We start from the raw sequence: 15,111 nt of genomic DNA on the forward strand, positions 1-15,111 counted from the left end.
ATTCCTGATAGTTCTTCTGAGAAGACATCAGGAAATTCACAAACCACAGGAATATTCAGGAGAGCCGTGGCCGTGACAACCTTTGGAACATATATGTGGAGACCTCCCTCTCCAAGGTGAAGAGAAACCCGTTCACCCCTTGGACTTTTGAGAAAACACGACTCTCTTGGCACAATCAAGTCAAGCACTATATTGGGCTAACCAATTCATTCCTAAGATTACGTCCATTCCTCTAGTATCCAGTAAGATCAAATTTGCAGAAAACCGAACGCCCTCAATGAGAATCTTGGCCTTAGGACCAACCCGATTGGTTATTAACTTAGTCCCGAGTGCATCGATATGGTAGGCGGAAGGCAGGGTCTCGATAACTATATGGTGTCTCAACATAACCCTATACAAAGATTCTACAACACTATACATGGGGAAAAATAAATGCTACATGAGCAATAGAGAAATGAATGCATGCTCGATCCTTATCTACACGTTTCTCTCTTGAATGCATCATAATGCGAAAACAAACAACACTATACGCAAGGAAAGTGTTGGCATGGCATATGATGATCGGCTTACCTTACCATTAAATCAGCATGTGGTGAGTACGGTAAGTGCTAGAGCCAACTATACAAACGGACGGCCTTAAACAATGCAAGCGGTCTATGGCATCCGGGCTCCTCTCTCGAACTACCCCAGAGAACTCCTCCTAGGCAGAAGATACCCCTAACACCGCCCACATCTCGTCTCAATCTTACATCTCAACCATTCATCTCAACCTCATCTTTGTATCTATAAACAGTGATTAAGCCATAAGCTCACGAACAACGGTAGTACCGTCGCTCGACTTCTACCGAGGACCTAAGCATTGCTAACAATTTTGACTAAACCTTGAAGCTAGACACAACTAACTCATCAAGGCTACAAGGATAAGGAATCATCAATAAGTCAAGGCAGAGATAATGCATCAACATAGGTTCTACCCATATCAGCCCGACACTGGATTCAACACATGCAAACATACAGAAAGCATAATTTATCAATTTTAGACTATTCAATTTGAACAAAGGGTGCAGTATGCTTAGATGCTTGCCTTGTTGCACCGAGGTTTGCTTGATACTTCCCGAACAGAACTAGCAGAAGTGGTGTGCCTCGGTATCACCCTTGATCACACTCGCGTCACACTCCAGTTCTTCGTTCGCTACTGAAGAACGCATGCAATGATAAGCATTGATGACATGCAATGACAGATGCTCCACAGTGCATGACAAGGTGGAGATGCAATGCATCATGATATGAGTTTTAAAGTCTTAAAATTTTCTTAATTTGGATTAATGTTAAGCATCTAATCATTTTTCCTGGATTAATTAAGCTTAACACAAAGCTGAACCCTAAATAGGAATTTAATCATGACTAACATGAGGGTGATTATTTTTAATGAGCAGGGAATCAATTAATAAGATTTACCAAATTGATTTCATCAATTTTGGAGTTACCAATATTTAATTATGGATTAATAAAGCTCAAACCTATTTTTATTAACCCATGCAATTTAATACACATTTCATAGCTCCTAATATTTTTTTAACATATAGATAATTATCATATAAACCTAACAAAATTGGTTTCATGATTTTTGAAGCTATATACAATTTTCTATGTATTTTACACGTTTCGGCCGATTTACTAGTGCAACATTAAATCTATTTTGCATTTTCCGGATTAACAAAATTAAAATAGGCTGAAAACCTTTTTGTACACCCAGCCGGCTAGCCACAGTCACTGACAGTGGGCCCGGTGAGTTTTGACTCGGGTCAAAATTGAATGAGCGCGTGGGCGGCACAGTACTGACGGCACGGCGAACTTGCCGGCGGCGAACAACAGCACAGCGCGGTCAGCAGAGGGCACCGGAGGCACCAGTGTGACACAGGGGACTCGATTGAGGGACGTGTTGTCACTGGCGACGATAGGAGGGCGGCCATCAACGGCAAACAGTGGCAATTAACAGCGGCGGCTCGGTCAAACACGTCGACGGCCAAACGGCGGCGTAATCGACCCGGACGAGCACTCCTACAGTATCTACGCAGGCATGTGGACTCAACGGTGTGCTCATCGGCCGCTGGGCCCGACTGGAGCACGGCCGGCGGCGTGCAGCCATGGGCGGTGGTGCTCGGCGGAAACAACACGACGGTGACATGGTTCGGCGAGCTGACGGCGAAACGATGGTGAAACCCGGATAACCGAGGGCACCAACAGCTTCTACGCATGACGGCGAACACAACAGCGTGACTGGTTGCCGATGGGCCCAACGACGGCTCGGCCGGTGACGTGCGCGGTGGTTCGATGGCGCACGGTCATACAACGGGAGGCGCACCGACCGCGGGCTAAGCCCAAAATAACACGCGCGGAAGGGAGAAGAGAGCTCGGGGAAGCTCACCACGGTTTCGAATTGGACGAAGGAGCTGCAGTGAGGCGAGTCGATGGCGAGTGGCAAAGGAAACACGCCGGGGAAGAGGTAGGAGTGCGGGGAGCTCGGTTCGGTGGAGGAAAGGGCGAATTCGGCAGAGGAAAACGCGCGAGGAGAGCTCAACGAAGCTCCTTTGAGCTTCTCAGCGGTCAGGCGGGCTCAAGACAACAGAGCTCCGGTGAATTTGAGCGGTGTGGCGCGTGCGCGTGCTCTGCACTGCTCGGCTCTGCTCTAGGCGCGCGCGAGAGGAATGAGGGAGAGCAAGCAGAGAAAGGGGGCCAGGGGGGATAAGGACGAGACCGATCGCTTCTCCTCGAAGGCTCGGCTTCAGTGATTCGACGGTGTGCTGCGTTTGCTGGCCACCGAAGTCAGCAAAGGCGGCGGCCAGAGAGAGCAGAGAGAGGGATGACAGGTGAGGCCGATGAACACTGACCGACTTAAGGAAAATATCATCTCCACTTCTTCTATTCAAAAGAATATCTTTCCGTGGTCCAAAAATTATGGGATAATTTTTGTGTGAAACTATAATTCATGTGCAACCCATTTTAACTGGTTTGACCCATAATGCCTGAGCCAATTTCAAGCTAAAATTATCCAAAGATGCTAGCTTTTCTAAATTGTGGTAATTATTATGCCTTCAAAATAATTCCCAAAAATTTGGGAAAATTCATTTATATTCTTCACATGACATGGACTAATTTCTAAAATTGTTTACAACACCATATTGTACAGCAATATTGTGAGTTCCCTAACAATGCACCAATTAACATTGATTTTCACAATTTATGTTTAATTGATAAAGCATGTTCATAATTCACCAAAACAATTAAGTATGATGCTAATGATGCTTAACGACATGCTTAAGCTATTTGGGCTATTACAATATATGACAAGATCTTCTAGTACATGCTTTCTATGGACACTTACAACGGTCGATATAATACTAAATACCTCCTTGCAGATTGTGCGTGAAGGAAAGAATGATCCTTTTAATGGGAACAACCTAATTCAAGCTGTGTCCAAATTGCATGCAAGATTCTTCTGTTCTGCGTTGACCATTTCGCTCCTACATGTAACCACCGACGATCTTAGTGCCCTCTTGCATGAGCGATATCAAATGTATCTCAGGTTGTGCGAACTAGCCGATCATCCTTCTATGCTGGGTTTCTCTATGAGGCAAAGAAGGATGGCGATGTTGTCTGACCAGTATGCATCTCACATCTAGATTCGTCATTTTCTATTTGGTCACCATGCTTATCTTTTTTTCATTGATTCAAATGCTCATCTTCTACGTTAGGCATTCCTAAAAGACGTAGAGTTGATCAACAAAGAAATTCTAAATTTCTTAGTGATGCATATGCTCTTTGGCAGGGGTATGATGCCTGGTTCGCGTAGAAGATGTCGAAGATCAGCGAACCTAAGGGGTATAAGGGCGTCCTCTACTATTCAACCAAAAATGACGAGGCCGATGAGGACAATGATTTCATGCCACCGATGCCTCGACATTCTAGCAGGAATACAGGAGAAGGTTCAAGGAACACTGCAAGAAAATATTCATGTACCACATCGATATAGTGTACAACCAACAATAAAATAGGACGTGCCCCTACCATGATACCACAAAATGATGACGAGGACGACGATTTTATGCCGCAACGATCCCTCCCTCCGAGGCCTCCATCTCTGTAGGACACTGATGACCCTGAAGATGATGATGGATTTCCTTCTATCCATCCTTACAACTTTCAATCACCACCTCGGAGACAACAACAATCTTATCCTGATAGCCTTGACTGGCACACTAGCATTCTTTCACTAATTTACGTCATCACTTTCCACAGCAATCTTGAGATGATTTAAGTATTCAACAGCTATGCACTATGCATTCTGAGATCAATGATACAAGGGAGAATATTGCCATTACTACATTTTAAATTGTTCATGTTCAGACATGACTAAGTGTTAAGGTCGCCCACAGCCTTTCAAACTATATGGTGTATTAAGAATTTTTAAATGTATATTTAAATTAACAAATAATTTTAATTTTATCAAAAGTTGGCAATTGATAATATTAATGTGCTTATGCTCAAACCATGAGATATGTTCATACTTATGTTTTGACTAGACATGAAATAACCACACGATAACACATCTATCATGACTCTATCTTTAGATATGAAGTGACTACTTAACAAAGCTTGAAACATGAAATGATAACACGTCTCTCTCACATCTTTAGACACGAGACAACAGAGGTGACAATGAGGCAACACAACATGACGCAAAGGAATCCTAGCCTGGCCGTTTTCAGCACATGATATGCCGAATACGACACTATGAACCATATTCGGCATCTCATGTGCCGAATATTCTAGGTTTTTGGCACATGAGGTGCCAAATACGGTCATGTGACGAAAATAGTGAGGCTGGCTTGTTTTCGGGGTATGGTGTGCCGAAAATCCATTTTTGGTATATGAGTTATCGAATACGTATGCTAAAATTATAAATATGATAATATGTTGTCTGTTTCAGCAAATACAGCCAGATATATCGTCTACTTTTAGATTTTTGCCAATCTAGAAGAGGTCAGTTCTACGAATTTCTACATTCATTTGAAGTTTTAATTGAATCTAATGAATTCAGATCTGAATATCCTCTACTGAATGGATCATGCTCGTGTATGAGTGTACATTGGCAACACTGCTACAGTGCTTTAATGTTTCTCGTGACATTTTTGTTGTTGTTCTCAGGGTGGATTCAGCACGGGGGCTTGGGGGCTCAACCCCTACCTATTTGTGTTCTATTGGAAGGAAGGAGAGAAGTGGAGGAAGAGAAACAAGAAGAGGGGATTTGAGAAGAAAGGAGGAGATGAGCCCTAGCATTCCGTAACTCGAAATAAGAAGTTAGGAATCTTTAAGGTTTAAAGCTTTGAGCTTTGTACATATAAACCAGGTACCACCATGCCACCAAGTACGTACACGCATTACTATCAAGCAACAGGTAGTTGAACGGTTGAGCCTTGAGTGTCATGTATTTGGATGCGACCTTTGTTAACATGCATCATGAACAGGCTCTTAGTTGAACCACCTTTGTGAGAGGTTGACAGCAACCACCTTGGTTGTGCAAACGCCGGCAAAGGAAACAAAAAAGTAACTCCCTGCGGCTCACCAACAAATACCTGCCCTAATTTATGTGGAGATAAACGCAACATTAACTCACTTGTCCAAGCCACCTCTCCTCGTCCTGACCAATAAAAAATAGAACAGGTTCATGCATGCCCTGGCATGTGCATTTTTGTCCTTGGTTAATTGTTTTTTCATATAGCCTAGACTGTCAGTGGCATATGGATAACTAGGTTAAGTTTGTTTGTGTTTGTGTTTTTTTTAAATTATATTTAGATTTTAGGGGTTGGTTTTTACAATAGATTTTTAACTTTTAGGCATAAAATTTCTCAGAAAATCTATTCTTAGCTAGTTTCTTAGGTTCTAATTCATTTGTTCAGAAGCAGGTTATTGAGCTATTCAGAAATTACTTTTCAGCAATTCTGTTTGTTTGGTTTTCTGGCTTCTGACAGTAAAAAAATCAGAAGCAGAAGCTCAAACAAACTTGCTCTAACTTCCACTACCAGTATTTTCTTTTTCTTTTATCAGGTGAAAAATACACGTAAGAGTAAATTTCAAAAACCTATAACTATTTTAACACATGTTAAAAACTACAACTTCTAGTGCTTATTTTAAAAACCTACAGCTATTTTGATACATATTGAAAAACTACAACTTTCTCACAATGGACTCACTTGTCATCTTCTATGGCATGCAACCGTGCACCCACCTATCATCTTCTATATTATATAACCGTGGACTCACCTGTTGTCAGAGAATGACAGATAAGTCCATCATTAAAAGTTATAATTTTTACAAATATGTGTCAAAACAACGGTATGATTTTTAAATAAACACTAGAAATTATAGTTTTTTATAATATATATTAAAATAGTCATATGTTTTTAAATTTTACTCTTGAGGAATGTGATATGCTTTTCTAACGTAGGAAATTTTCTTGTTTCCTGTCAAATTCGAGATATCTCCGATATAATTCATGCATTCTAAGCAGGGTCACGCGAACAAAATCACACGAGCGTCGGGTGCCAGGTTTGCTCCACTACTTTGTAAACCGAAACCAGAGACAATTAATCGTCACAAGCTAGCAATGCACAAATTACTTTTGAAAAAGTATGTTTTTTTGGTTGAGAAAGTGCAATGGTTCATGTACATGTTTGTTCTTTCTACCTTTCTTTCTGTTAGTGTCGTTTTCAGCTTGTAGTTTCTTTTTTTTTTTTAAACACTATTACAACGTGTAAACATATGCACATACTCGTAACACCAATCCATACATTTACATAACGTTTAAAAAAAATTAGAGATACAAAACTGAAAGATTAATAAAGTTATCACATACCCTCGCAATCGACATTCAACGGATATATTATCTATCACTCTAAAAAATTTAGATATAAAAAGTAAATTTAAGATTTAATCTCCTACGAGTAAGATGTACAATTTTCAGTCTTAGTTCAACGTACACGTCGCTCGGAGCCCTCATGATTAGCAGCTGCATACCTCCTGCGAGATCAGATCACACGTTGTGGTGCCTTCGACGAGAGCATCAACACAGAGCAAATTAATTCCTCGTAGAATCACCTCTTTGAGACCTGTTGTCTGAGAGGAATTAATCTGCTCTCTTCATAATTCTTTTGCCATTTTTTTACTCAGACTCCAGAAAAACTTCTCGCATGTCACACATATTATTTGGAAACTTTATCCGACGTGGCACACCATTTATCCGGGACCTTCCATTTTGGTCTTTACCAAAAAAAACATTTGAGAAAAATAGGAAATGAGTTATCCGACGTGGCAGGCCATCCTCTCGTGTTGCCTACCATGGACGCATACGCTTCACTCCTGTCCTCCGTCTGCAACTCTGAAACTCCTCCCAGCGCACATCCACCCGCTATAATAAAACCTCCAAATCCGCCTCGCGTGCCCCGTCGTCCTCTTCGTCGCCGGCGGAGCCGCCACCACTGAACCACTGCTCGCCGGTGAATAAGAAGGGGCTTGGCGGCGAGCACTTCCCGCCTCACCTCCCGTTCCGCCTGCCTGTTCCCCGTGATTGGAACAGCCATGGCGATCCCTCTCGTGCTCGTCGTGCTCCCCATCGGCCTCCTCTTCCTCCTGTCTGGTCTCATCGTCAACACCATCCAGGTAGCCTCCCCACCGAGCCTCAGCTCGGTTTGTTTTCCTTTTTGGGCGGCCGGGGGTGATCTGATGCAGTTGTCGAGCAAAAGATTTGATTTTTCCCCCCTCGAAGACAAGCTGCAAACATTTTTGTTGGATATCTGAATGGTAGTTGCGCGCTGTAGGTTAATTTTAGCTGGTGCGTATTTTACCGAAAGATTTGATCTTTTTAGACACATATTGTTACGCCTGTCCTCTGGGATTTCTTTTGTCCCGGGAATTCCAAACATATTTTGCTATGTGTCTGTTAGATGAAAATGCTCATATGGATTTGTTGATTTTTGTGGTAAAAATATCGTTTTTTTAAATAATTCAGAGCTTTCCTCTAAGTACGGTTAAGAAATGGTACCTATACTCCAAATCGCAAATTATTGTCGGAATGATCAAAACTTGATGCTTTTGATCTGTTAATGACATGAAAATTATTATCGCTTTTGTAAATAATTCAGAGCTTAACATTTCTTGTTTCATTCCTTTGTGCGTGAAAATTTTCAGGCCATCCTATTTGTGACAATAAGGCCCTTCTCGAAGAGCTTCTACCGGCGGATCAACGTATTCTTGGCCGAGCTGCTGTGGCTTCAGCTGGTCTGGGTTGTGGACTGGTGGGCAGGCGTTAAGGTATGCAGATGTGATCAGCAGCAGAGCAGAATTTTGTTTCTCATTGCATTTCTAGATTTCCTTGTAACTTGTTCTGCTACAACATGAAAAGTTAAAACGCATTTTTCTAGATTTACTTGTAACTTGTTCTGCTGCAACATTTATTGTACGTGTCATGTGGTGCGTTTTGGAAATGTTGTCGAGTGGAAATAGATATCATTAATGAACAAGATGAGCAGAACAGCTATTTTCAGTAACGCACCCTAACAGAATCTGGCAGGTGGATATGTCAAAATCAAATAAAGTAGGCGAAGCAGTTTCAAGAACTTAGCTCCTACACGTCATTAGGGGCATTGATAGAGATAGGCATCTTGTGTTGGCTAATGTAGAGTCCGACGTGTTCAAAGATTCTACTGGGTAGACTAGCATGAAGTTGACACATTATTCAATTATGTAATGTTGCCTTTTGATGAGCTTTCATTGCATATGCTCTAAGAATGGAAAGTTGTTCAAATTTGTGCATGAACTGGTAAGTGCCATTGCTGTTGGGGCTGTGTCTGAAACTAAAAGGGAAGATAGTTAACTTTTTTTCTGCAGCATTGTTGCAGCAAAATTAGACTAACCATAGTTATCAAGGTGTCGCTATATCGTCGCAATATCGACGATATAGTGGCGTGGTGGTGAACTTGACCTCGCCACGGTGACACCACGGTGCCGGCGTGTATGGCGTGGTGGTGAACGCGCTCCTCGCTGCCCGCCGCCTGTGCTCCTCGCTGTCTGCCGCCCGTTCTCAGATCAAGCTCAGGAGAGAGAGAAGCTGTCCCATTTGTTTGTGCTCGAATGGGGTGAGGTAGGGTTTGGGACTGAACAGGCCAAGTTGGGCTGCTTTCATGGTGGACGGTTGGGCTGCTTCCCGAGCTCTTATTTCATGGTGATCTTCTGTGCATGCCTGTAGGCTACTATGCCAGCCCCTCAACTAAGTTGATATCTTGATCTCTCTCTTCTCAAATAAGTGCTGACTTCTCAGCCCACCTTGCTCTGGAGACTACTGAATAGTGCTCAGCTCAACTAAGTAGGTTGCCTTTCGTGCTCACCTTGCAGAGTAGAGAGAAGCATAGCAGCAGTATAGTGTTCTGTACTTCGGTTTAGTACTTTAGTGTTCTGTTAACAGTTTAGCACAGCACACAGCAGTATAGCACTAGGCCACATTGCTATTTTGATTTCCTAATATCCTAGAGTATAACTTTGGAGCTACATTTACATTGCCAATATAATTTCATAATATCCTAGACTATAACGTGTGTATTTGCCATGCCGATGTGTGTATAGCGTCGTCACGCCTCACGCCATAGGTGTTGTAAAGTTGTGAAGGTGGTGGGTCGCCGTGCCTCGCCACGCTGCCATAACAACTATGATACTAACTATGATCTATTAAATTTTGATGACTAACATTTACATAAATTGTTCAGTGTACAACAATTGAAATGCCAATGGAGCCTTTTTTCTCTCTACCTTTTGATCGGTAAATCTGAATGAACATACTTCTTAAATGCTGCTTACAAAGCAATCAATGTTGTTTTTCTCTTGAGCCCAATATAACTTCAGCTCACGTTCTGCAGGTACAACTGCATGCTGATGAGGAAACTTACCGATCAATGGGTAAGGAGCCAATTTTTTAGATTTTCTTACAAAAATTGCTGGTGCTTACATTTAACCGCCATTTTAGCTTAAGAAAAAATATACTTTGATTACAAGCTTATCTAAAGAAATTCTATAGGTAAAGAGTATGCACTCATCATATCAAATCATCGGAGCGATATTGATTGGCTTATTGGATGGATTTTGGCGCAGGTTGTTATCTATCATATTTTTGAACAGTAGTTAGAAACTTGTATCTTTTGCTGACAATACACTGCGGTCACATTTATCTGTCTAACTAAATCATACGAGTCATTTTTTCTTGCCATGTGTTCAGCGCTCGGGATGCCTTGGAAGTGCGCTTGCTGTGATGAAGAAATCATCAAAGTTCCTTCCAGTGAGTTAGCTCATATGTATTTTTTCTGTTAGATGTGATTTTACAATTTAGATTTTCACCAGCTAGTGCTGTTGATGTTAAATTGCATCCAAAAAGTTATTTTGTGACAAAAGTAAGCAACATAAAAAATATATTTGGATGTAGAAACTGCATGTTTAGTATAAAATTATGATAACATATTGCTTTGACATGTTATCACCATAACAACTGTGGTTGCAGTTGATGAATGGCTTTAAAGCAAAAATGATAGCAAAAATTGCTAGAAGATTTGTTATTCTTGCTATACAACTGTGCCAACTGCTTAGTGTATCAACTAAAGCCTGACTGAAATTGATAGTGCTTGAATTTTAAGTGGACTTAGAGTCTTATATGTTAGCTATTGAGTTCCAGTGTGTGTAATAACCGAGAAGCAAAGTGTTTCTACAAGCACTATTACCTATTCATGGAATGGCAGCTAGATCTGGAAGAAAAATGACAGAGCTATAAATTTCCATTATTAGGTTCAGTTATGCGGAAAATACCTGTCATTTATGTTTTAAGGCATTGGTGCACTAGTAGCCAATAAGCAAACATGCCAGCTTTCAGAATTCAGATCCCGCTTGAACACTTGGTGAAGCTTGAGTTCACTCTTATCATGTCTTCTATAGTAGATGGCACATGCTTTGATATCCTGTAAGATCTATTGATCACTTGTTGCAGGTTATTGGCTGGTCCATGTGGTTTGCAGAGTACCTCTTTTTGGAGAGGAGCTGGGCAAAGGATGAAAAGACGCTAAAAGTAACTCTCCGCCTTACCTGTACATGGAATTCCAGTTTTCTTTTTTTTTCCCACCTACACCTAGTAATCTTGTAAATTTGGAATATAGTGGGGCCTCCAAAGGTTGAACGACTTCCCTAGACCATTTTGGCTAGCCCTTTTTGTTGAGGGAACTCGCTTTACTCCAGCAAAGCTTCTTGCAGCCCAGGAGTATGCGGCTTCGCAGGGCTTGCCGGCCCCTAGAAATGTACTTATACCACGTACCAAGGTAATTCTCTATTCCCTCTCTGAAATTATTCTTACAAATGTCCAATATCTTTTCCCAAATATTACCTTCCGTTAAAGTCTGTATTGTACATAACAGATGTGAGATGTGTGATTCTGATTTTTTTAGTGTAACTTGGCATGCTCCCACAAACTGCATTGCTTATGACTAATTGAAGTCCTTTGTCTTAGTTCATTCACAGAATACATCCATTAAACATAGGGACAATTGCAAAGAAACCACTACTTCTGGTGTTATTGCAAGCTTGCCACTAGAAAATTACAAAAATGCCATTAAACTGTCATTCGAGTGGCATCCTTGCAAAAAATAAAAAACCAGGGAGGTATTTGCAAATGCCCCTTAAACATATGTTCATGATGATTTAGATAGGCCCTGTAATTGTCGGCAGTTTGCTGCATGTTCTATGTGAATCACTGCATGCAGAACTAATAGCATATGTATTGGTTAAAAAAATTCCAGCTTTTTATATATACAAACTTAGGAAAAATGCATCTTTTTGTATATTGATCACATAGCTACAATCATAAAGCTAATCATGAGGTTCTAACATGACATTTCGGAGTAGCAATTATTGAGAATATATGCCTCTAGTACGTATAGTTATAAATAGTGAGTACTTGTTTCGATTTTATGGAATGTCTGAGTTGTCTGTTCATGACAGTTTTGAATAATAGTTATTGAGAAAGTTGTATCATGCATTTGCCTCTTTATGTATTTCCTAGTGTCATTTTAATATGTTTTGCAATAAAATTATGAATTGATACCTCTTGTGAAAAAATCCCAGGGATTCGTATCTGCCGTAAGTATCATGCGAGATTTTGTTCCAGCCATTTATGATACAACAGTAATAATTCCAAAAGATTCACCTCAACCAACAATGCTGCGGATTTTGAAAGGCCAATCATCAGTGGTAAGTTTGCTAACTTCATGAATATCTCAATGCAGACCAATATGGAAATAGTGTTGCATCAGCTAAGCACTGAAATGAGTTGATTATTTTTCAGTACTACTCAAGTGTCTTAAATAAAATTGGATAAATAGTCATAATAAAAGGCGTAGAATTTTCCATACCCAGTTACTGTGATTGAAACAGATTTACTATTCCATTCTTTTTTTCTCTAGGTACATGTTCGCGTGAAACGCCATGCAATGAGTGAGATGCCAAAGTCAGATGAGGATGTTTCAAAATGGTGCAAAGACATCTTTGTAGCAAAGGTACTGAGCTATATGTAATTATTTTCAGATGTGTTCTAGTTTGATGTGGTTGCAATTTGAAATGCTTCATATTTTTTTGACCAATTAATTCTTAAGTAAAACCATTTGTCCTCCTTTTTACTACAGGATGCCTTACTGGATAAGCATTTGGCGACAAGCACTTTCGATGAGGAGATTAGACAAATTGGTCGTCCAGTGAAATCATTGCTGGTAAAACCTCAATACAATTGCATGTTATACAAATATAATCTGCAATGGCATGATCACTGGCAGTGGCACCCTCAAAAGTTATAGACGATTATTGTCTTTGCCGTATAAGAAAAAGTTGGCCTTGGTGCCGTGGACAATTAGGTTTTGTGTAGAAGTGTTAGAAGCAGGGTTGAATGAGTGTCCTTTTGCTGGTGAGCCAGGTTACCTGAGTCAAGCGTCATGTAGAATCTTGATGCTATCAGTACATGGTCTATTGGTCTCGCATAAGCAAGCAAACGAAGTACTAGTATTAGGAATTGTTATGTAGAGTGAGCAGAAGAGAAGGTCGTGGGTTTACATCAGAATGACCACCGCAGGATTAGCTTCTGTCCCAGAGACCCAAACTCAATTGGCAGTTGTGGAAGACCGGGGGTGATCATATTTTGGGGTTGAAGACAGCAGGAGAGATGGTTGTGTTGTGTTGTGCGCATGTGCCATGTCTTAAGAACACTATTGGTAATAGGAGTACTGCCTTGTGCAAACCTTCGTGGTTGTTGCATTGTTGCAGATAACTCTTTTTTGGTACTTAAATAGTAAAATTAGTTAGTCATTTCACAGCTCGATAGTTTCTTTTTAGCCAAATGGACGTCTTTAACGCATTAGCATGTCCCTGGCAATTGATTTCCTATTTCTTCTCATGGAACAGGTGACCCTGTTTTGGTCATGCCTACTTTTATACGGTGCCATTGAGTTCTTCAAGTGGACTCAACTTTTATCGACGTGGAGAGGAGTAGGGTTCACTGCCGCTGGGATGGCGCTGGTGACCGGGATCATGCATGTATTCATCATGTTCTCTCAAGCAGAGCGGTCGAGCTCAGCCAGGGCGGCGCAGAACCGGATCAAGAAAGATTGATATCGGTGGTTATATTCTGGGGGCTGTCAATTGATTGCGTATCGATTCACATAGACAATTTGGGGTATTTTGTGGACTGGACATCCAACTTTATATGCTCATCAGGAAGTCTAGGAAATTTGGTGATGTGGCTCATTATGAGCAATATTCCTCTGTAATTCATGAAGGACATTTTAGAGAGTTGTTTTTTGACAGATGAAAAGTTCCAGTACATGAATTTCTTGGTACTTCTACTGGTGTGGATGTGTTTTGAAAAATCTTTGTGGTTGATTTTTTAGTTAAGGTGGCATTTTATGTATTTTTTCACCTAATCTTTCTACATATTGGCAGGTACACTCCTTTTTATCTACCATTATCTCATACAAGGACTCGCATAAAACTGAACAAATTCCTTTAAAAAAAAGACAGATCAAATGTAGCTATGATCACAACCAATAAAGTCAACAAAAAATGCCATGAGCATATCTGCATGAACCAGTCTTGCTTATGGGCTAAGGATGGTCTTTTTAAGTGGAGCTGGGCAAAGGCGAGATGCAGAAAAGTTGGGAAAGAAAGAAAACTGTCAAATTGCAACTGGATTCCACTGAAATCCCTGGAGCATTGCTAACTACTAATTGGCTAAGAGAAAACTCTGGTATAATTGTATCACCTCGATATAACGTTAAAGTTAATAAAGCTTTACTTATTTTTTTAAAAAAAAACTCCCTAAAAGGAAACTGAAAATCAGATTGTCAAAGCACTCGATTTGAATATGGCGTTTTGCCGTTAAGGCCGACTCCAACAAAGACTTCTTTTTTGCCGTATCCCTGTGCCTCCGTACAATTGCTGCTCTCCAACGCCGGTAAACCACTCCAACAGAGACTGCATTTTTGCTTTTGTCGGTGCTACAGGGATACGGCATCGACATTTCATCAGCAAATTTGCCGCTGAGTTGGGGGCTCCCGTATCACTGTTCCTGAGTATGCGTGTGGGTCTGGGGAAGGAGGAGAGGAATGAAAGGTAGGAAATAGAGTGTCTGTTGGAGATACTGTAATAGTATTAGAGAATGTTGTAATAGTGTTATAGAGAATGAATTTTTTAGAGTTTCTATTGGACATGGCCTAAGAGACTCGGAAGATGTCACCTAGAGGCGCTAGATGTGTCTGACAAAATCAAACAATTCAGGATTGCTTGGAGACTAGCAGAAGGCAGTGGCCGCTGCCATCAGGGCGGTAGCACTGTAGCCAGGAGGTGCTTGTAGCTCGAACTGGCTCGCCCTGGAGATTGGTCTTCTGGAGGATGAGGATGGAAGTAGATAACGTCTGGAGCTCGGCAGCACTCCGACGATGCGAGGCACAAAGCAGAGGAGGCGCTCATGGCCACGCCCAA

General features: G+C 41.1%; 1 protein-coding gene across 1 annotated transcript; it reads left to right on the forward strand.

Moving 5' to 3' along the window:
* The first annotated feature begins 7,410 nt into the window (after positions 1-7,410).
* On the forward strand, positions 7,411-13,972 carry LOC133900026 (1-acyl-sn-glycerol-3-phosphate acyltransferase PLS1). The gene is made up of 11 exons (XM_062341098.1): positions 7,411-7,719; positions 8,248-8,370; positions 9,969-10,008; positions 10,127-10,200; positions 10,325-10,384; positions 11,084-11,161; positions 11,250-11,408; positions 12,211-12,336; positions 12,549-12,641; positions 12,768-12,851; positions 13,537-13,972. Exons 1-11 carry the CDS (start codon positions 7,639-7,641, stop codon positions 13,741-13,743), a joined length of 1,125 nt encoding a protein of 374 aa, XP_062197082.1. The 5' UTR covers positions 7,411-7,638; the 3' UTR covers positions 13,744-13,972.
* Positions 13,973-15,111: the final 1,139 nt, after the last annotated feature.

The sequence above is a fragment of the Phragmites australis genome, chromosome 19 (assembly GCF_958298935.1).
Source record: "Phragmites australis chromosome 19, lpPhrAust1.1, whole genome shotgun sequence".
Classification (NCBI taxonomy): domain Eukaryota; kingdom Viridiplantae; phylum Streptophyta; class Magnoliopsida; order Poales; family Poaceae; genus Phragmites; species Phragmites australis.

What these genes read in the sequence shown, in the direction of transcription:
- LOC133900026 (XM_062341098.1), top strand. Translation starts at nt 7,639, where the DNA reads ATGGCGATCCCTCTCGTGCTCGTCGTGCTCCCCATCGGCCTCCTCTTC. An exon ending in AATCATCAAAGTTCCTTCCA is followed by an intron (nt 10,385 to 11,083) that starts GTGAGTTAGCTC and finishes CACTTGTTGCAG; the next exon opens with GTTATTGGCTGGTCCATGTG. An exon ending in GTCCAGTGAAATCATTGCTG is followed by an intron (nt 12,852 to 13,536) that starts GTAAAACCTCAA and finishes CTCATGGAACAG; the next exon opens with GTGACCCTGTTTTGGTCATG.